The 21,320-nt window shown below is 49.7% G+C and overlaps 2 protein-coding genes across 2 annotated transcripts; one reads left to right on the top strand and one right to left on the bottom strand.

The window, feature by feature from the left end:
- The first annotated feature begins 2,749 nt into the window (after positions 1-2,749).
- LOC141077541 (waprin-Phi2-like) lies at positions 2,750-11,383 on the top strand. Its single transcript, XM_073564535.1, has 4 exons — positions 2,750-2,866; positions 5,356-5,496; positions 5,576-5,718; positions 11,196-11,383. The coding sequence occupies exons 1-4, from the start codon at positions 2,791-2,793 to the stop codon at positions 11,199-11,201; spliced, it is 366 nt and encodes a 121-aa protein (XP_073420636.1). The 5' UTR covers positions 2,750-2,790; the 3' UTR covers positions 11,202-11,383.
- A 275-nt stretch (positions 11,384-11,658) lies between these two features.
- Positions 11,659-15,995, bottom strand: JOSD2 (Josephin domain containing 2). Its single transcript, XM_073564534.1, has 4 exons — positions 15,802-15,995; positions 12,798-12,923; positions 12,490-12,684; positions 11,659-12,036 (listed from the first exon to the last, which is right to left on the bottom strand). The coding sequence occupies exons 1-4, from the start codon at positions 15,978-15,980 to the stop codon at positions 11,925-11,927; spliced, it is 612 nt and encodes a 203-aa protein (XP_073420635.1). The 5' UTR covers positions 15,981-15,995; the 3' UTR covers positions 11,659-11,924.
- Positions 15,996-21,320: the final 5,325 nt, after the last annotated feature.

Below are 21,320 nucleotides of genomic sequence, written 5' to 3'. Positions count from 1 at the left end.
CACAAATAGGTGACGTTGGTGGAGACTTTACTGGTGATCTCGGGTCTATAAGCCGAGGAGCCAACTGATCAGCTCCTGACAATAGAGAAACCTGTGCTGTGTAACAGAGAAACAGCGGCTCAGCCGACACCTGGTATCTAATGGATCCAGCAGATCCACTTATATCAGCAATGACTGAGCGGAACGGGAACAAGACGCCGTCGAGGACTGGAAACGCAGGTCAGCAGCCTAAATCCCAACCAATTTCTGAAGACGCACAATGAAGGGTAAATTTGTTGCAATTGTCATCAGTATTTGGTTTTAATTTGTAAAATTGCACCAAAATCTGCGCAAATCATGAATCTGTCAGAGAACTTTCCGCGACTCTAAACACGACGACGATGGTGAAAAGGAGCAGAAAGTGAGAATGAAGGCGCGAAATGCGTCAGAATTGCCACAAACTTCATACAGTGATGAACACATGGGATGTGCAGCGGAACGTGTCCGCAACGCATGACGCTCCTGCCCTTGTGTGTCTCCTCACCACTCTCACGTCGGGCACTTCTGAGCCGCTGGTCGTTGTCACTCGGATCGATGCCAATGTCAGCAGTGGATGATAGAGGAGCGAATCATACAAGGAAGATTTCATTTCTATTTGTCACAATTTTGGCTTCATTGCATGAAGACGTTGCACGCGATGGCGCCCGGCACAGGTCACATGACGCCATCTTTCTATAACTCCAGTTGTGCAACTTTTTACCAGTTTGTCACCATTGCTTCCCAGTAGAGTGATTCAGAGCATTCCCATGGAGGTGCGTCACTGCCCCGGGCCGCACACAGCTGCAGACATTGCTTCAGTGTTTCCGAGTCTCTTACCACAGTGTCCGGTCCAATAAGAGCAGCCGCAGATACAGGAATGTGTGATCCTTGGAGGAGGGGATTAGTGACAACCACTTTGGCTAGAAATAGGCATAGATTAGGTGTCACTTCCCCTCCCCCGCGGTCCTTGGCAGCTTGTACACTGAGCGTTACTCAGTAGGGGGCGACAGTGAGCACAACGCTGAGGATACGAAATCTGTGCGCCTCATGCAGCGAGATGGGGGGACAGTAGGGGAAAGTAATTTTATGGGACATCTGTCCCTGCAATTCCTGCACCAGGACCAAGAATATCATGCGGATCCGGAGCGGCCCTTTAATTGACTATGGACAGACTGCAGATTTCTTCTGGAGCCCCTTTTGGGGCGAGCGGACCCCCAGATCTCCCTGAACAACACAATTGTTCAGGAGAATACAAGATACACCAAGCCGTGAAATCACCGGACCCCCTGGTGCCCCCTACTGGGGGTGTAACTATAGAGGGTGCACCTGGACCCTGTGGGTAAATAAGATATTGGCCATTTGAGAAGACCCATGGTAGTTGGGTTCCTGCTGGGCATTTTGCACTGGGGTACACACACTTCTGGTTATATTACTGCCCCCCATCGATTGGGGAGGTCTAAGTGGCTTCTCAAACATAATTGGGGTCTAATACATAAATCTGCACCAAACAATCACAGGTCTGCGTCGCTCTCTTCTCAGGGGGCATCTGGGCCCCAAAACCTACAGCGCTGCTCCAATCACACATATCTGGAGATTGAGTTGTAATTACCAACTGTGACCAGCAGATGGTGGTGAAGAAGTCTCATTGAAATGCTGGGAGTTGTAGTCCCTCACATCTGATCAATGTGGTTTACTGAATCCAATGTCTACAGCAAATGGATATGGATGTAACCAGAGTGAAGGAAGCGCAAAGCCCCTGAGCCCCGGCCAGGTGATAATGGGGTCTACAGGACACAGACAGGAGGACAGGTGCCTCTGCAGTCCTAGAGCTCCTCATAGTGCACAAGTCCTGCTTTGGACTGGGCTTTGGCCCCTGGGCGGCAGCACAGTTTGCACCAATGGTCTGTCTGCCCCAGATAACCTGCGTCTCTCCAGCTGTGGGCAGGGGCATAACTACGATAGGTGCAGGGGTCGCAATGGCACCCGGGCCCTGGAGCTTAAGGAGCCCTTAGCCTATAAGAAAAGACCAATAATAAGTTTCTTGGAGCTTTTTCATTGGGACCCACAAGTTTCAAGTTACACCACTGGCTGTGGAACTACAACTCCCAGTATGATATGCCCCAGGTGCTGCGTTTTGGGGACATACAAGCCTCTGTACTCGGGCCAGGTCTGTGGACACAGGGTGAGGTCAGTACATTGAGCCTTTTGCTCTTTGTGACCGCAGGATCCCATAGATCTGGATGTCCCAGACAGGCTCAGACTGGTCCACAGGGTAACAGGGGAATCCACCGGTGGGCCCTTGTGCAGATCTGGGCCCCCAACCCCATTGTAGGGTCAATACCTGGCATAACTCACTTGATTTACTCTGTACAGAACAATGCAGCATCTCATCCACCTAACTATCCAGTTTATTATTATATATAGAGGTAAATTTGTGAATGAGGGTCGTGTGATATTTGTATGAAGGTGAAAAGTTGGCCCCCCCAAAGTCAATGTTACTGGTGGGCCCTAGGCACCCCAGTCCGACACTGGTCCCTCTGAGACGTTGCATTTCTTTCCGTTTTTGCCGTCTGATCCCGGCGGATACTTTGTCTAAGTTTGGAAACTTTTCTGATTCTTTCCTGAAGTTGCTCGGGGCTGCAGGTAGCAGGTGTCAGGGTCCGTCCCATCCACAGACCCCACCCCGGCCGCTCCTCCTGCACCGCCTCACATTTAAATGCTATTTGGGTGATTTGCAGGGATTGCTGTGTACCCAGAGCCGCAAGCAGAACAATGAGGCGCTACCTCCTGCTGGCACTGCTGCTGGGACTGACGTGTGTCCGTGGGGCAGAGGTGCCCACGGCTGAAGGTAAGGCCCACAGACCTCCATTGTCCTGTCCCGGGGGAACGTCACCTCTTGTTACATCTTGTTACATTCTGTTACATTTGTTTACTGTTCGGTTACAATGTAAATAGAAAGTTTCCGTATTAGGAGCCGAGCGGATCCTACAGGTCGCTGCCTGACCCCCAATGTCTCCCAGGGGTCCGACACAAGGGTCTCATGGTACCAGAGAGTTTGTGGCAGGTGGGAATCGGACGCTTATATCTGTGCCCCTCCTGGAATAATACACAAGTTGTTGATGTCAGGTTGTGGATGTGGGATCTAGTACAATCTCTGCGGCTACAGAGAAAGTTCTGCGGTGTATGAGCGTCTGATCAGCCATAAGATCAAGGCCACGTTCACACAATCAGTATTTGGTCAGTCTTTTACATCAGTATTTGTAGCCAAAACCAGCAGTGGGGGAAAAATGCAGAAGTGGTGACGAGTTTCTATTATACTTTTCCACTCGTGGGTTTTTACTTACAAATACTCCCGGACTCCAGGTTCCTCTGCAGAAATCCGGTGGGATCGGCCGCAGATCCTGTGCATTATAACTGTAGGATCCCTGAATGCACATCCACAACTCGACATTGAACCACGGCGGATCCACAAAAATGTGCGACTCCTGGCGGGTCCCTGACCTCGTACATCCACCTAAAGCACAGGGCACACCGTCGCCTCTTTTTTTCCATGTGACCAAAGGGTTTATAAATGGACAGGAGACTCCGGGGGTTTCTGCCTATTTTTCCTCTCAGGGCGCAGTTAGACCTCCGTATAACATGGATGACGATCGCATCGCAGTGCTCGGACTGGCCGGTGGCTCTCCTGACCTGAGTGTGACAGCATGTATTCTATGCAGGGTCAGGAGAGCCGCCAGCCAGTCCGAGCACTGCGATGCGATCATCATCCATGTTACACGGCCATCTGACTGCGCCCTATGTCTGAGACCATGTGGAAGGTGATGGGTTTAGCGTCTTTCACTTGGTGTTGGTGCCTTGTGGAGGCCATTGCTGCTTTGCTTGTGGGGTGGAGTGACCTGGAGCCATGGGGTCTTATTCTGGCAGCATGATGCTGTGGGCTGCACCCCCTGATGGTGCAGTATCCCTGCGCTCCTGGCTGCGGCACAAACATCCTCTGATGACAGATCTGGAGAGAAACCATCACCTCAATCCTCAGACCATTCCTGACCTACCATTAGGGAATCGCGCTGCCATAAAGGGGGGGCTGCGCAATGTCTGGGTACCTGATACGATGCCCGCAGAGCGTGGCCCCCGTCACACCACCCTCCGCCAGCTTTCTCTCTGCCCATAGTGCGTCCTGGTGCCATCTATTCCTCACACAAGGCCTCCTCCTTCCATTGCTCCATGTCCAGTTCTGGTCCTTGTTATACAGGGGGCAGTCCGGGCACTGACTGCTCTTATGTGGGATCAGACCGGACGGGCGCCGTCACCCCCATGGGCAGCAATAATCTTTGGGCGCCATTGGGGATATTTGGAGTTACGCCTCTTCTATAAATTGAATATCGCAGAACAATTGGATAATTAGGACATTTATTTTTCTGTTGGAGTTCTGGAGTTCTACAGATAATTAACCCTTTATCTATTCTAATATGCACGATTCCAGTCCTGTTGGGTGATGACCTTCAGTTGTCCTAATAATCCCTCGTTCTGTTTCCATCCGATGTCCCTAACCCTTTTTAGCAGATGTCTCAGTAACTTTGGGTCTTGGACTATTTGGGAGAACAAGCAATGACTTATTGAGGGTCTTATGTCGCTGATGAATCGGCTGCCGGTAAATCTGTTCTGGAAATGTAGATTCAAAAAACTGTCCGTCCTCCAACCATCAGGGAGAGGCTGGGACCCATCTTTAGAGAAGGTCTGTAATGTTGGGTACCCCTCATGTGGCCCCAGCGCTGAGCTCTCATGTCCAGCATTGGTGCTGGGGGTCTCGCGGTGACGTGTTGGCCGCATGTGGAGGCCGATATGACGGACGCTGTCATTCTGTATTTCTTGAAGGTAAAGAGATGGATTTTCTGTTGGATTTCACCAGTCGAGTTCTCTCTTGTGATGGGAATGTTCAGGCCAGACCTTCAAAAGATGATTGCCAAAAACCCGCTTAACCCCCCGGCTCCTGAGCACACGGCGCTGCTGTAGAGACTGATATCACAACACGTGCAGATGCTTCAACAGTGTTGCAGGTTGTCAGGAGGAAGCCATTGGGTGTATAAACTTCACTGTTGAGCTGTGACCTCTAGGGGCGAGTTTTAGGTAAATGGGCGTGGCTTTGTGTGTATAGATATTACCCCACCCTCGCGGGACCATGCAAACAAACCTCTCCGCAAAAAGCAGCTGTGCTGACCAATAGGATGCACCACAGGTGCAAGCTCCATTCATTCATTAATCCTAAGCTCAGGGGATAAGACAGGCGATGGGGTCCGTGCCGCGAAGATGTTCATTTCTTTAATTTAATCCTTTCAGCTAAGCCAGGAACGTGCCCGACTATCCGTGATATGTCTCTTGGGATCTGTGTCAAAAGATGCTCCGATGACTCTGAATGTGAAGGCAATCGCAAGTGTTGTAAGACATCCTGTGACGGATTTCAGTGTCAGATGCCAGACGGTGAGTAGGAACCCGACTGTCCAACCGGGAGACCATAGCACCGACCCACTGTGATTGCGCCGTCTTCATTCCTCCCCAGATAAACCTGGCTCCTGCCGTTCTCCTGAGATTGTCGATGGGACAACCTGCGACCAAACCAAACACTGCGGCTCCGATAACAACTGTGAGGGTGAACAGAAGTGCTGCCAAAACACCTGCAGCGGCACGTCCTGCCAGAACCCGGTGCGTAGCAAAGTGACAAGGATGCTGCCGAATCAACCAAGCGGAGATTTAGCATAGAGACAGCATTGCTATCGGGCCCCTAATAAGAGGGCCACAGTCAGGATGAACGCACATAGCATAGAGCCGACACAAATCATGGCATAGCTTAACAATAAATAAGAAAAATTTTAGTCAGCTCACTTGTCACGTGCCCCGTCCTGAGTGACACGGCCAGCAGGCCGGTAACTTATATGACAGGACGCGGCACGTGTAATTGTCCTATGTGACGCGGCCCGCAGGCCGGTAACTAATACAATAAGACAAGTGATTAGGGAAAACCTGGGTAACGTTAACAATGGTGGCCCTGCGATAGGGAACAGGGAAGTGGAGACCTCCTGCACTGCCCTGAGTCAGTGTCTACACTCCTAACGTTCCCTAGGCTGGATCTGCACCGGGCGCCGATCAGGAACCTAAAATCCCTGACTCGCTCTGCACCTAAACCCTCACTAGGGAATTGGTCGGTGCGGAAACTAATCCCACCACTGCACTAAACACACACAAGGAAAAGTGACATAACAGGGGAATACCACTGAGCTTTGCTCAGTTGCTTACGCTCCCAGCAACAGAGCCCACCACCTGCGTGCATATTTTCCTCCACCGAGTCCAACATCTGGGTGCACTGTCCAGCAACGGATCTTCTCAACACCACAGTGCAGCCTTGGAGCAAACAGAGTCCACACCTGCATGCAGCTGTCCAGAAGCAGAGTCCAGCAAATGAGTCCAGCTTTTCTGCCAAAGATTCCAACATTTTGAGTCCAGCTTTCCGCAACCGAGTCCAGCATTCTGAGTGCAGCTCTACACCATAGCTGCCACTCCACCAAGCAATGCCAGCCCTCCTTGCAGACACCATAGCTGACACTCGACCAATCCATGCCAGCCCTCCTTGCAGACACCATAGCTGCTACTCCAGCACTCTGACTGGGCTGCCAGTGACTCTCCTTCAGCTCCATTCTTTACCCAGGCTTGCTTGCAAATGAGAAACTTATCACCAACAGTGATTAACACACCGGATACTCTTTTTATAGAGCAATCACACCTGTTACATAATTATGTGCACAAATTAAGGTAACCAGAGTGCAATGACCCTAATGGCCACCGTGGGGAAAACTACAACTGAAATCACCACAGTGCAATGACCCTAATGGCCACTGGGGGCAAAACCACCTTTGGCACACAGCCAAAGGAAAAAAAAAGGTTACTTTGTGCATTTAATCTGTCAGACCCAACCTGGATTGTGACATCACCATCCTCGTCTCACTCCAGGGATCTGTCCGTCAGCCAGGGTCACGGCTCGGCAGCCACAGCAGTGAAATTAAAGAAAATGTATATGACCCGGCGATGAAGAATCCGCTGCATCTTCAGAGGTCTTGTATAGAAAACTTCAGTTTTATTGGAAATATTTAAAAGATAGAAAAGAGCACAGTTATACGCAGTCAGACCAACCAGTGGACATCTAGAACCAACATGTTTTGGCCTGTGACAAAGGCCTTAATCATGATCTCTGAGGGTGCAGCGGATTCTTCATCGCCGGGTCATATACATTTTCTTGGAAATCATGACATGCTCCACAGACTGACACATATCTGAGTATATCCTTATCACTATCACAGCAAACAGCCACCTTCATATACCAGTGATAGATACATGATAAGATCCTGTCTGCAGCCACCACTTGGGGGAGCTCTCTGTATACAGAGAAACATAAGTTCCTGTCTGCAGTCACCACTAGGGGGAGCTCCCTGTATACAGCGATACATGATAAGATCCTGTCTGCAGCCACCACTAGGGGAGCTCTCTGTATACAGAGGCACATAAGATCCTGTCTGCAGCCACCACTAGGGGGAGCTCCCTGTATACAGAGAAACATGATAAGATCCTGTCTGCAGTCACCACTAGGGGGAGCTCCCTGTATGCAGATATACATGATATGCTCCTGTCTGCAGTCACCACTAGGGGGAGCTCCCTGTATACAGAGATACATAAGATCCTGTCTGCAGCCACCACTAGGGGGAGCTCCCTGTATACAGAGATACATGATAAGATCCGGTCTGCAGCCACCACTAGGGGGAGCTCTCTGTATACAGAGAAACATGATAAGATCCTGTCTGCAGTCACCACTAGGGGGAGCTCCCTGTATACAGATACATGATAAGATCCTGTCTGCAGCCACCACTAGGGGGAGCTCTCTGTATACAGAGAAACATAAGATTCTGTCTGCAGCCACCACTAGGGGGAGCTCCCTGTATGCAGAGATACATGATATGATCCTGTCTGCGGTCATCACTAGGGGGAGCTCGCTGTATACAGGGATACATGATACGATCCTGTCTGCAGCCACCACTAGGGGGAGCTCCCTGTATAGATACATGATAAGATTCTGTCTGCAGTCACCACTAGGGGGAGCTCCCTGTATACAGAGATACATGATAAGATCCTGTCTGCAGTCACCATTAGGGGGAGCTCCCTGTATATATACATAAGATCCTGTCTGCAGTCACCACTAGGGGGAGCTCCCTGTATACAGAGATACATGATAAGATCCTGTCTGCAGTCACCACTAGGGGGAACTCCCTGTATATAGAGATACATGATAAGATCATGTCTGCAGCCACCACTAGGGGGAGATCTCTGTATATAGAGATACATGATAAGATCCTGTCTGTAGCCACCACTAGGGGGAGCTCCCTGTATACAGAGATACATGATAAGATCCTGTCTGCAGCCACCACTAGGAGGCGCTCCCTGTATACAATACAGAGATACATGATAAGATCCTGTCTGTAGCCACCACTAGGGGGAGCTCCCTGTACACAGAAATACATGATAAGATCCTGTCTGTATCCACCACTAGGGGAGCTCCCTGTATACAGAGATACATAAGATCCTGTCTGCAGCCACCACTAGGGGGAGCTCTCTGTATACAGAGATACATGATAAGATCCTGTCTGCAGCCACCACTAGGGGGAGCTCCCTGTATACAAAGATACATGATAAGATCCTGTCTGCAGCCACCACTAGGGGGAGCTCTCTGTATAGAGATACATGATAAGATCCTGTCTGCAGCCACCACTAGGGGGAGCTATCTGTATACAGAGATACATGATAAGATCCTGTCTGCAGCCTCCAATAGGGGGAGCTCCCTGTATACAGAGATACATGATAAGATCCTGTCTGCAGCCACCACTAGGGGGAGCTCTCTGTATACAGAGATACATGATAAGATCCTGTCTGCAGCCACCACTAGGAGGAGCTCCCTGTATACAGAGATACATGATAAGATCCTGTCTGCAGCCACTACTAGGAGCTCCCTGTATGCAGAGATACATAAGATCCTGTCTGCAGCCACCACTAGGGGGAGCTCTCTGTATACAGAGATACATGATAAGATCCTGTCTGCAGCCTCCACTAGGGGGAGCTCCCTGTATACAGAGATACATAAGATCCTGTCTGCAGCCTCCACTAGGGGGAGCTCCCTGTCTGTAGATTGAGGATGGATTATTACTTTCCTTCTGGACTGTTTTTGTCACCAATTTCAAAAACTGACCGTCACATCCAAGCATAAGCATAGTGTGAACAGGTGCTTAACCTAGAGTCACCAACTCATATACATTCAAACAAAAAAGGAAGCACACTGTAGCGCCATAACATGCAAACATGAAATATGAAAAATGAATTGCATTACTGCATTAGAAGTATGAAAAATTGAGAAAGTTTAGTGCATAATATGGCCAATTTATGTGTACCTCGAAGCCACGGTAAGGCATTTCTCGTTTTCCAGGACCCTAACCTAATGCCAATCCTCACTTAGACTGCAGTCTCCATCTGAATGGGAACCTATGTAAATCCTCTGTTTAGACTGAAGTCTACATCTCTGTGAAGGGTAGTGGCCCTGCTTTAAATAAAAACGCCTGCGGCTTCCTTCACCATTCAGCTACATCCAGGAGTCACATTTCATTTTCCAGTAGATTATTCTCATGCTCCAACTCTTGGCAGTGAGTATAAAACAAGCAGGAGTCTCGTGCGCGGTGGAGTTGTCAACAGGAGCAAATTTCGGTTGCAGTTTATGTCCAATCACAACCCATAATATATATATATACATTATTTTTTTTTTAAGGACCCTTTCCCCAGATTACCAGCTAAACCGGGGTCACTGTATATACTGCCTCAGATGTTCTTTTAACCCCTTTCTGACCGATGTCTGACACCCTCACTTTAATGTGAGCTCCAGTGAGGAGTCCACCTCTTTCCCGGCACGTCATTTGTTTTGAACAGCTGACATGTGCCCGCAACAGCCGCGGGTGGAATCGTGATCCAGCCGCTGCGGTTAACCTGTTAAATAAATGCCGCGGTCAATCTGACAAATTGAATACAAACACATGGGCCATGCACACAGGAACAAGTCTGTAGGACAGTGTTCACACCAGCACTTTTTACTAGCACTTGCTCTTACAGCAGAGTATTTTTATACGTTTGTTTTATTGTGCTTTTCTGTTTCTCTCAATCTCTGACAGCAGCATTTAACTCACGCTTCCGGCAAGAACGCCGGAAATCCCGCTCATCGGTGACCTCGTCACGATGGGTCAGCATGACAACCAGAGATCTCCAGCAGACCTCGATGGTTGTCACTGCCGGATTGCTAGGAGCGCCGCCCGGTGGTTGGCGCTCATAGCAAGTCATTTTGCTCCATACAGGTGATGTGATCATTGCCTGTACGTCGCTGAGCCAATTTTGTTATGGCAGCTTCTAGTCTCCCATGAAGACTATTGAAGGAAGTGAAAATTTAAAAAAAATAAATAAAAAGTTCAAACAACCCCCATAAAATAAAAAAATCAAATATACATTTTGTATCGCCGCATTCAGAATCGCCCGATTTATCAATATAAAAAAAGAACCCGATCGCCAAACAGCGCAACCAGGAAGAAAAAGGTAAAAACTCCAGAATTACATGTTTTTGGTTACCGCAACATTAACGGGCGATCAAAAGATCCTATCTGCACCAAAATGGTATCACTGAAAACGTCAGCTCGGCGTGCAAAAAATAACTCCCCACCCAACCCCGAGATCAGGAAAAATGGAGACGCTACAGGTAACGGAAAATGGCGCACTTGTTTCTTGCAATTTCAACGCACTTGGAATTTGTTTTCTGCTTCCCAGTACACGATGTGTTAAAACCACTGGCTTCATTCAAAAGTACAACTCGTCCCGCAAAAAGCAAGTCCTCACATGACCATTTCGACAAAAAAAAGTTATAGCTCTGGGAAGAAGGGGAGAGAAAAATGAAAATGCAAAAATACCTGTGGTCATTAAAGGGTTAAGTATATTAAGTGCAAAGACTAAAAAAAAATAAAATAAAAAGTTCCACTCTCTTCAATAAGTCGTTGATCTCCTGGTGTATTTGGCAGCACACATCTTCACTTTTGCTTTTTCCATTTTTCTAGGTATGAAGTACATAATGGAGAAAGAACAATAGATGAAGAACTTCAGAACCACCTTTCTTTTCTAGAGTTGAGAGAGATTTCTAATTCTCCTCCACCATGAAATGTATCCACTTGTACACAATCTCTTGTAAATGACAATTTTAATAAAATATTCAACTTCTTTTTGCTCCAAGGAAAAGAATTTCTAACATTCTGTGCCGTGACTTGTTTTTATGGCTGCGATACATGACATCAGTCACCAGGTGGCGACAACTCCCTACCTGTGAAATGGGGCTTAACTACACAGCGCCACCTGGCGTCAGGTCATTGTTACAGTTTTATGCACATAAGTTTTGCTTTTTCTCTCAACCAACGTAAAAAAAACAAAACAAGAAAAAAAAAAAAAAACACAGGAGGAAATCTACAGTCCGGCCTCGTGGTCGTGTATCGTTTAGTCGCAGAATACAGGGGCGGAGTCTGCTGCTCGTATATAAAAAGTCTTTAATGGAATTAGCATAAAGTAGCGACGTTCGTGTAATATATTAATATTCAGCACCTGGTAAAAAAAAAAACAATAAAAGATAACAAGCGGCATTAAGGCATCAGAGTAGTGCATATCAGTACGAGGCTCAGGATGATGGGAGATTCCATCCATGACGCGGAGGTGACCTGATCAGGAAGACGGGGTGGGGGGTCCCCAATAAATAGACGCCAGGGTTATGGCGGTAAAGTCTTTGGGTGGAGTCCGGCTCACGAGGTTTGGTCACTTTCGTTCATCCACAGGCGAGATTCCTCCACGTCCTTCGTCACGACCAGGAGGATCTCGCAGCTTCCCCGGGAGATGCAGCCCTGCAGGAAATCCCTGGTGGCAGAAAGGGTTAAACACCAAATGAACGAGGCCGATACATACTGTCATTACAGCAGCGCCACCTGCTGCTCACACAGAATAAGTGACAATGGGGCGGAGCCATAGAGATCCCCCCCATCACCCTGTGGGCTTCACATACATTATATTACCCATCAGTGAAACTATAGAAAGCAGCAGAATGAGAGGCAACAAGAGGACGGCAGAATTACAACTACAGCTCCGGAGGTGCGTGGAGCATTCAACCAAACGCTGTGCGCTCACACCGGCCCCCAGGGAGCCACAATGTCGTCACTCATCACAAGTCAGGGCCACAACATGGAACGTCATGGGAACTCCAGCTGGAGCACTAAAGGGTGCTGGCCTCTACAACTCAGTAGTCGGGGGGTCTGGGGCATTCTCCAGGAAGAGTGCCCCTCTTATGTCTCCTGGGAGGCGGCCATCACTCACCTCAGCTCCCGGGGGCCACCGAGCCGCAGCGGAGACTTCAGCTTGGAGTCGAGGTTGTAGTAGACACCGCCGATCTGGCGCACAGCGATCCAGTGTTTGCGGGTGATCGGGAGAGACAGGAACCCCAGGGAGATGGGCGACGGGATGTTCAGGATGAAGCCGAAGATTTCATTCAAGGCCAAAATGTCCAGAGACCTGCGAGGGGAAGAGGCGGAGCTTAGAGACCCTCAGGGGCCGGCACAGTCCCGCCCAGAACTAAAGCTGCCCGAATGCAAATCTCTATGGTCAGGGCGGGGGTCCGTCATCACCTCCTCTTATCCCACCACACGGCAGCGTAGTCCAGAGTCTGCAGCGCCGCCATGATGACATTGACGTCATAGTTACCGGTGCCGAGGAAACTGCGATGCGGATTTATCACCGAATTCGGAGACAACCTGGAAATAAAATGCAAATAACCAAGCAGTCTAATCCGCCATGTCCAGCAGTCTCCTCCCTACTCTGTCTCCCCACTACCTGTTCTCTATTACCTCCCAGCTCTCTCTTCCCTGCTCTCCTCTCTCCCTGCTCATTATCTCTTCTTCCCTCCCTGCTCTCTTTTCTTCTCTCCCTCCTCTCCTCCCCCTGCTCTCTTCCCTCCTTGCTCTCTCTCTTCTCTCCCTGCTCTCTCTCTTCTTCTCTCCCTGCTCTCTCTCTTCTTCCCCCCCTGCTCTCTCTCTTCTTCCCCCCCTGCTCTCTCTCTTCTTCCCCCCCTGCTCTCTCTCTTCTTCCCCCCCTGCTCTCTCTCTTCTTCCCCCCTGCTCTCTCTCTTCTTCCCCCCTGCTCTCTCTCTTCTTCCCCCCTTGCTCTCTCTTCTTCCCCCCCTTCTCTCTCTTCTTCCCCCCCTTCTCTCTCTTCTTCCCCCCTTCTCTCTCTCTCCTCTCCCTGATCTCTCTTCTTCCCCCTGCTCTCTCTCTTCTCCCCCCATTCTCTCTCTCTCTTCTTCCCCCCCTTCTCTCTCTCTTCTTCCCCCCCTTCTCTCTTCTTCCCTCCCTGCTCTCTCTCCTTCTCTCCCTGCTCTCTCTCTTCTTCCCTCCCTGCTCTCTCTCGTCTTCCCTCCCTGCTCCCTCTTCTTCCCTCCCTGCTCTCTCTTCTTCCCTCCCTGCTCTCTCTCTTCTTCCCTCCCTGCTCTCTCTCCTTCTCTCCCTGCTCTCTCTCTTCTTCCCTCCCTGCTCTCTCTCTTCTTCCCTCCCTGCTCTCTCTCTTCTTCCTCCCCTTCTCTCTCTTATTCCCTCCCTGCTCTCTCTTCTTCCCTCCCTTCTTCTCTCCCTGCTCTCTCCTTCTCTCCCTGCTCTCTCTCCTTCTCTCCCTGCTCTCTCTTCTTCCCTCCCTGCTCTCTCTTCTTCCCTCCCTGCTCTCTCTTCTTCCCTCCCTGCTCTCTCTCTTCTTCCCCCCCTGCTCTCTCTTCTTCCCCCCCTTCTCTCTCTTCTTCCCTCCCTTCTTCTCTCCCTGCTCTCTTCTTCCCTCCCTGCTCTCTCTCTTCTTCCCCCCCCTTCTCTCTCTTCTTCCCTCCCAGCTCTCTTCCCTGCTCTCTCTCTTCTTCCCTCCCTGCTCTCTCTCCTTCTCTCCCTGCTCTCTCTCTTCTTCCCTCCCTGCTCTCTCTTCTTCCCCCCTTCTCTCTCTTCTTCCCCCCTTCTCTCTCTTCTTCCCCCCTTCTCTCTCTTCTTCCCTCCCTTCTTCTCTCCCTGCTCTCTCTTTTCTTCCCCCCCTTCTCTCTCTTCTTCCCTCCCTTCTTCCCTCCCTGCTCTCTCTTCTTCCCTCCCTGCTCTCTCTTCTTCCCTCCCTTCTTCTCTCCCTGCTCTCTCTCTTCTCTCCCTGCTCTCTTTTCTTCCCTCTCTTCTTCCCTCCCTGCTCTCTCTCTTCTTCCCTCCCTGCTCTCTCTCTTCTTCCCCCCCTGCTCTCTCTCTTCTTCCCTCCCTGCTCTCTTCTTCCCTCCCTTCTCTCCCTGCTCTCTCTCTTCTTCCCCCCCTTCTCTCTCTTCTTCCCTCCCAGCTCTCTTCCCTGCTCTCTCTCTTCTTCCCTCCCTGCTCTCTCTCCTTCTCTCCCTGCTCTCTCTCTTCTTCCCTCCCTGCTCTCTCTTCTTCCCCCCTTCTCTCTCTTCTTCCCTCCCTTCTTCTCTCCCTGCTCTCTCTCTTTTCTTCCCCCCCTTCTCTCCCTTCTTCCCTCCCTTCTTCCCTCCCTGCTCTCTCTTCTTCCCTCCCTGCTCTCTCTCTTTTCTTCCCTCTCTTCTTCCCTCCCTGCTCTCTCTCTTCTTCCCTCCCTGCTCTCTCTCTTCTTCCCCCCTGCTCTCTCTCTTCTTCCCTCCCTGCTCTCTTCTTCCCTCCCTTCTTCTCTCCCTGCTCTCTTTTCTTCCCTCCCTGCTCTCTCTCTTCTTCCCCCCTGCTCTCTCTCTTCTTCCCTCCCTGCTCTCTCTCTTCTTCCATCCCTGCTCTCTCTCTTCTTCCATCCCTGCTCTCTCTCTTCTTCCCCCCCTGCTCTCTCTCTTCTTCCCCCCCTGCTCTCTCTTCTTCCCCCCTGCTCTCTCTCTTCTTCCCCCCCTTCTCTCTCTTCTTCCCTCCCAGCTCTCTTCCCTGCTCTCTCTCTTCTTCCCTCCCTGCTCTCTCTCCTTCTCTCCCTGATCTCTCTTCTTCCCTCCCTGCTCTCTCTTCTTCCCCCCTTCTCTCTTCTTCCCTCCCTGCTCTCTCTCTTTTCTTCCCCCCCTTCTCTCTCTTCTTCCCTCCCTGCTCTCTCTTCTTCCCCCCCTGCTCTCTCTTCTTCCCCCCTGCTCTCTCTCTTCTTCCCCCCCTTCTCTCTCTTCTTCCCTCCCTTCTTCCCTCCCTGCTCTCTCTTCTTCCCTCCCTGCTCTCTCTTCTTCCCCCCTGCTCTCTCTCTTCTTCCCCCCCTTCTCTCTCTTCTTCCCTCCCTTCTTCCCTCCCTGCTCTCTCTTCTTCCCTCCCTGCTCTCTCTTCTTCCCTCTCTTCTTCCCTCCCTGCTCTCTTTTCTTCCCTCTCTTCTCCCCCCCCTGCTCTCTCTCTTCTTCTCTCCCTGCTCTCTCTCTTCTTCTCTCCCTGCTCTCTTTTCTTCCCTCTCTTCTTCCCTCCCTGCTCTCTCTCTTCTTCTCTCCCTGCTCTCTTCTTCCCTCTCTTCTTCCCTCCCTGCTCTCTCTTCTTCCCTCTCTTCCCTCCCTGCTCTCTTTTCTTCCCTCTCTTCTTCCCTCCCTGCTCTCTCTCTTCTTCTCTCCCTGCTCTCTCTTCTTCCCTCCCTGCTCTCTCTCTTCTTCCCCCCGCTCTCTCTCACCCCCAGCAGATCTCCTCGGCCCGGCGCTGTGTGACCTCCGCTCTCTGCAGCAGGTTGTTCAGCGCGTGGATCGCGCACAGCTCCAGCCGCTGCCGCTCGTGATAGACCGGACACTCCCCCATCCCAGCACCGGAAACTCCGGCGCCCGAAGTGCGGATCATGAAGTAACCCTGAGTCATGTGACCACAGGCCGTCCTGTGAGTGGCTGCAGCCTGCGGTCACGTGTGATCACAATGGGCGGTGCCTGGTCAAGCTGTCACCTCAGCCACTCACAGCACAGTCATGTAAACAGAAGCACGTGACCCCGAGACAGAAACATCCAGACCACGCCCCCCGACAGTAAGAGCATAGTAATGTGCTGACCGGACGGAGGCTCCCTGCAAGAGTCACCGGGAGAGAAGGGTGTATCTAATCCTCTCCTGTGTGATACTGACTGCTGAGCCGTGTATCTAATCCTCTCCTGTGTGATACTGACTGCTGAGCCGTGTATCTAATCCTCTCCTGTGTGATACTGACTGCTGAGCCGTGTATCTAATCCTATCCTGTGTGATACTGACTGCTGAGCCGTGTATCTAATCCTATCCTGTGTGATACTGTCTGCTGAGCCATGTATCTAATCCTATCCTGTGTGATACTGACTGCTGAGCCGTGTATCTAATCCTATCCTGTGTGATACTGACTGCTCAGCCGTGTATCTAATCCTATCCTGTGTGATACTGACTGCTGAGCCGTGTATCTAATCCTATCCTGTGTGATACTGTCTGCTGAGCCATGTATCTAATCCTATCCTGTGTGATACTGACTGCTCAGCCGTGTATCTAATCCTCTCCTGTGTGTTACTGTCTGCTGGGCCCTGTATCTAATCCTCTCCTGTGTGATACTGACTGCTGAGCCGTGTATCTAATCCTCTCCTGTGTGATACTGACTGCTGAGCCGTGTATCTAATCCTATCCTGTGTGATACTGACTGCTGAGCCATGTATCTAATCCTATCCTGTGTGATACTGTCTGCTGAGCCATGTATCTAATCCTATCCTGTGTGATACTGACTGCTGAGCCGTGTATCTAATCCTATCCTGTGTGACACTGACTGCTGAGCCGTGTATCTAATCCTCTCCTGTGTGATACTGACTGCTGAGCCGTGTATCTAATCCTCTCCTGTGTGTTACTGTCTGCTGGGCCCTGTATCTAATCCTCTCCTGTGTGACACTGACTGCTGAGCCGTGTATCTAATCCTCTCCTGTGTGATACTGACTGCTGAGCCGTGTATCTAATCCTCTCCTGTGTGATACTGACTGCTGGGCCCTGTATCTAATCCTCTCCTGTGTGATAATAATAATAATACATTTTATTTCTATAGCGCCGACATATTCCGCAGCACTTTACATTTCAGAGGGGACTTGTACAGACAATAGACATTACAGCATAACAATAATCACATGGATCATAACAGATACCAAGAGGAGTGAGGGCCCTGCTCACAAGCTTACAGTCTATGAGGTAAAAAGAGAGACACGAAAGGTGGGTGGTAACAGTTGCCCTGATTGTGTCTGTACTGTTACACACTTAACATTATGGCTGGTCCAAACAGAGGGCTGATGGATGCATAAAGCATGTGGGAACATGATGCGGGGAACCTGGTTATGGTAGAACTTTTGGCTGTGCCACACAGGGATAGATTTGGTTAATGTGTTGAGGCGATAGGCCAGTCTGAATAAATGCGTTTTCAGGGCACGCTTAAAATTGTGGGGATTGGGGACTAATCGTATTGACCTGGGAAGTGCATTCCAAAGAATGGGCGCAGCACGTGTAAAGTCTTGGAGACGGGAGTGGGAGGTTCTGATTATTGAGGATACTAACCTCAGGTCATCAGCAGAACGGAGGGTGCGGGTAGGGTGGTATACTGAAACAAGGGAGGAGATGTAGGGTGGTGCTGAGCCATGGAGGGCTTTGTGGGTGAGGGTAATAAGTTTATACTGAATTCTGGAGTGGATGGGTAGCCAGTGTAATGACTGGCACAAGGTAGAGGCATCGGTGTAACGATTGGCGAGGAATATGATCCTGGCTGCAGCATTCAAGACAGATTGGAGGGGGGAGAGTTTGGTAAGAGGGAGACCGATTAGAAGAGAGTTACAATAGTCCAGACGAAAATGAATAAGAGAAACAGTAAGAGTTTTTGCAGAGTCAAAAGTAAGAAAAGTTCTGATTCTAGAAATGTTTTTGAGGTGCAGATGACAAGAGCGAGCCAGTGATCGGATGTGGGGGGCAAAGGAAAGCTCGGAATCAAGTATGACCCCAAGACAGCGGGCATGTTGCTGGGGAGTAATAGTGGAACCACACACAGAAATGGCAATGTCGGGTATAGGTACATTAGTAGAGGGAGGAAACACCAGGAGTTCAGTCTTTGACAGGTTCAGTTTCAGATATAGTGAGGACATGATATTAGACACAGCGCTTAGACAATCGCCGGTGTTTTCTAGAAAGGCTGGCGTGATGTCAGGAGAAGAAGCGTATAATTGGGTGTCATCAGCATAGAGATGGTACTGGAAACCAAATCTACTGATTGTTTGACCAATAGGGGCAGTGTACAAGGAGAAGAGGAGGGGGCCTAGAACCGATCCTTGAGGAACCCCAACAGTAAGGGGAAGGTGAGAGGAGGAGGAACCGGCAAAAGATACAGTAAAGGAGCGGTTGGAGAGATAGGAGGAGAACCAGGAGAGAACGGTGTCCTTGAGGCCAATGGAACGGAGCATAGTGAGGAGGAGCTGATGATCCACAGTGTCGAATGCTGCAGAGAGATCCAAGAGAATTAGCATGGAGTAATGACCATTTGATTTAACTGTTAGTAGATCATTAGAGACTTTAGTGAGGGCAGTTTCAGTGGAGTGTAAAGAGCGGAAACCAGATTGGAGAGGGTCGAGAAGAGAGTTATCAGAGAGATAGCGGATCAGACGGGAGTGGACCAGGCGTTCCAGGAGTTTAGAGATGAACGGAAGATTAGAGACAGGTCTATAGTTAGTGGCACAGTTTTGGTCGAGGGATGGTTTTTTAAGTAGTGGATGTATGATAGCATGCTTAAATGAGGAGGGAAAAATACCAGAAGAGACAGAGAGGTTAAATATTTTAGTTAGGTGAGGGGTGACAGCAGGGGAAAGGGACTGGAGGAGATGTGACGGAAATGGGTCACTGGTGCAAGTGGTTGGGCGAGAAGATGCAAGGAGCCTGCATACTTCTTCTTCTGTGACTGGTTCAAAATCAGAGAGTGAGTTAGATGCAGTGGGGGAGGGAGGACAGTGCATGGTATGAGGGGATTGGGAGATAATTTCCTGTCAGATCTGGTCAATTTTTTCTTTGAAGTAATTGGCCAGATCGTCAGCTCGGAGCTCCGTGGTTGGGGCCTGTACTCTTGGGTTGAGTAGAGAATGAAAAGTGTCAAAGAGACGTTTCGGGTTATTGGACAGTGAGGTGATGAGGGTGTTGAAATAGGTTTGTTTGGAGAGGTGAAGGGCAGTGTTGTATGTTGTAAGCATAAACTTAAAATGGATGAAATATTCGTTCAGATTGGATTTTCTCCACAGACGTTCGGCGCACCTGGAGCACCGCTGCAGGAAACGTGTTTGCACCGTGTGCCAGGGTTGTCGCCGTCTGCGTTGTGGTGTTCTATTTATAGGGGGTGCAAATTCATCCAGGACACTGAAGTGTTTCATTGTAATGCTTCAATGCAGAATCAGGACATGAGAGGGAGGAGATAGGGGCCAATGAAGACTGCAAGTTCTTCATAAGTTTCAGACCTGCTGGATCCAGGTTTCAGTAAGAGCCAGGAGGTTAAGAGAATTAGAGAGGAAAAAGTCATGAATGAAGGAGAGTTTGTTACACACTGAGCGAGAATTCCAAAGTGCACAATTAAGAGAGACAGATGGCAGGCAGGGAATATTGATAAGATTAGAGGGGTTTCTGAGTGTAGCAGTTGGGGGGTTTGACTTTCTATAACATGGGGGGCCAGGGTTGGGAGCAATGTCTCCTGTGACTAGGAGAAGGAGGATAGAAAGAGTGAGCAGATGGTTAAGTGATTTGTGAGAGCATCTCTTATGTTGAATGGTGGGACTGACTGGATCTGTGCTGTGTAGCAATGTGAAAAGTGCGTGAGTGCTATACATAGGAGAGGAAAGGAGCGAGGGGCTGATATGGATGGAGTGTAGAGAGTTAATGGCAGGGCGGTGGATGTGTGTGAATGCAGCGGCCAGGATATAAATTACACAAATGCATATGGTATATATTTGTTGTAATCCAAATGCACAGGGAGTAGATGTATATAAATGTCTTACCTGTCTCCTGCCTTGTCTCACTGCCATGTTATAACTGCCAGTACTTTGCTACATGTACTGCATAAATGCCCTCCCCAAGCTATGTCTGAATATATAGGAGGTTAAGGCTAAGATTTTTTTTTTTTTTTTGGTCTCTCCCTTCTCGTTAATCAATCACACTAAATTGAGACACCAGGACCCAATAAAATGTTGTGGTCAAATAAACACATGTCCAGCACTACATGGATCATAAAGCACTTTGAAAAGTTTCTTGACCTCACAACATAAGGGGACAAGCAGAGTAAGTTGAAAAAAACACTATATACCATATAGAAGCTTGCAGAGTTGAAAACACAGAGATAGCATTCAGGATTAACTGCTTGCTGACATTGAATGGAGAATATGTGTGATACTGACTGCTGAGCCCTGTATCTAATCCTAACCTGTGTGATATTGACTGCTGAGCCGTGTATCTCAGGCCTCTTTCACACATCAGTATTTTTGATCAGTATTTCATCAGTATTTGTATGCCAAAACCAGGAGTGTCTCCAAAATAAAGAATAGGAGTCAGTCTTTCAATTGTATTTTTTTCTCAGTAAGTTCCATTCCTGGCTTTGGCATACAAACACTGATGCAAAATACTGACGTGTGAATGAGCCTCGATACTGTCTGTTTAGGTGCTGTCCCTTTAACATTGAGCTGTGATACATTGCATTAGATCGGAGTGTGATGATGACGCAGGTGACCTGTGAGCAGCACCTGAGTCTTGTCTGACTCCTGTGTGCACGGCGGCTTAGTGATGTCATGGTTTTGTACTGTGGATCGTCGCCTGTTCACAACAATGACGCAGAGCAGTATAACATTTCTCTGCCCCGACCACGATCAGAGCAGTGTACAGAAAGACATAGCAGAAAACCAAAGAAACTCGACCCTCCAGGAGACCCCAGAGCTCAGTGCCAGGACCCCAGAGCGGACCCCAGTGGAGTTCAGCGCATGGACCCCAGAGCGGAGCTCAGCGCGCGGACCCCAGAGCGGAGCTCAGCGCGCGGACCCCAGAGCGGAGCTCAGCGCGCGGACCCCAGAGCGGAGCTCAGCGCGCGGACCCCAGAGCGAAGCTCAGCGCACGGACCCCAGAGCAGAGCTCAGCGCACAGACCCCAGAGCAGAGCTCAGCGCACAGACCCCAGCAGATTAGTGTCCGGGTCGGTTGTGGGTCT

Source organism: Dendrobates tinctorius, unplaced genomic scaffold (genome assembly GCF_039654945.1).
Source record: "Dendrobates tinctorius isolate UK_male_01 unplaced genomic scaffold, ASM3965494v1 ptg000455l, whole genome shotgun sequence".
Lineage (NCBI taxonomy): Eukaryota > Metazoa > Chordata > Amphibia > Anura > Dendrobatidae > Dendrobates > Dendrobates tinctorius.
The sequence above is the reverse complement of the archived record's forward strand: the minus strand, read 5'-3'. Positions and strand labels throughout refer to the sequence as shown.

Excerpts from the sequence above, each read along its gene's own strand:
- LOC141077541 (XM_073564535.1), top strand. The coding sequence starts at position 2,791 with ATGAGGCGCTACCTCCTGCTGGCACTGCTGCTGGGACTGACGTGTGTC. Across the intron at positions 2,867-5,355 it reads AGAGGTGCCCACGGCTGAAG|CTAAGCCAGGAACGTGCCCG; the intron begins GTAAGGCCCACA and ends TAATCCTTTCAG. Across the intron at positions 5,497-5,575 it reads TCAGTGTCAGATGCCAGACG|ATAAACCTGGCTCCTGCCGT; the intron begins GTGAGTAGGAAC and ends ATTCCTCCCCAG.
- JOSD2 (XM_073564534.1), bottom strand. The coding sequence starts at position 15,980 with ATGACTCAGGGTTACTTCATGATCCGCACTTCGGGCGCCGGAGTTTCC. Across the intron at positions 12,924-15,801 it reads GCCGAGGAGATCTGCTGGGG|GTTGTCTCCGAATTCGGTGA; the intron begins GTGAGAGAGAGC and ends TTTTATTTCCAG. Across the intron at positions 12,037-12,489 it reads GGTGGCCCCCGGGAGCTGAG|GGATTTCCTGCAGGGCTGCA; the intron begins GTGAGTGATGGC and ends TTCTGCCACCAG.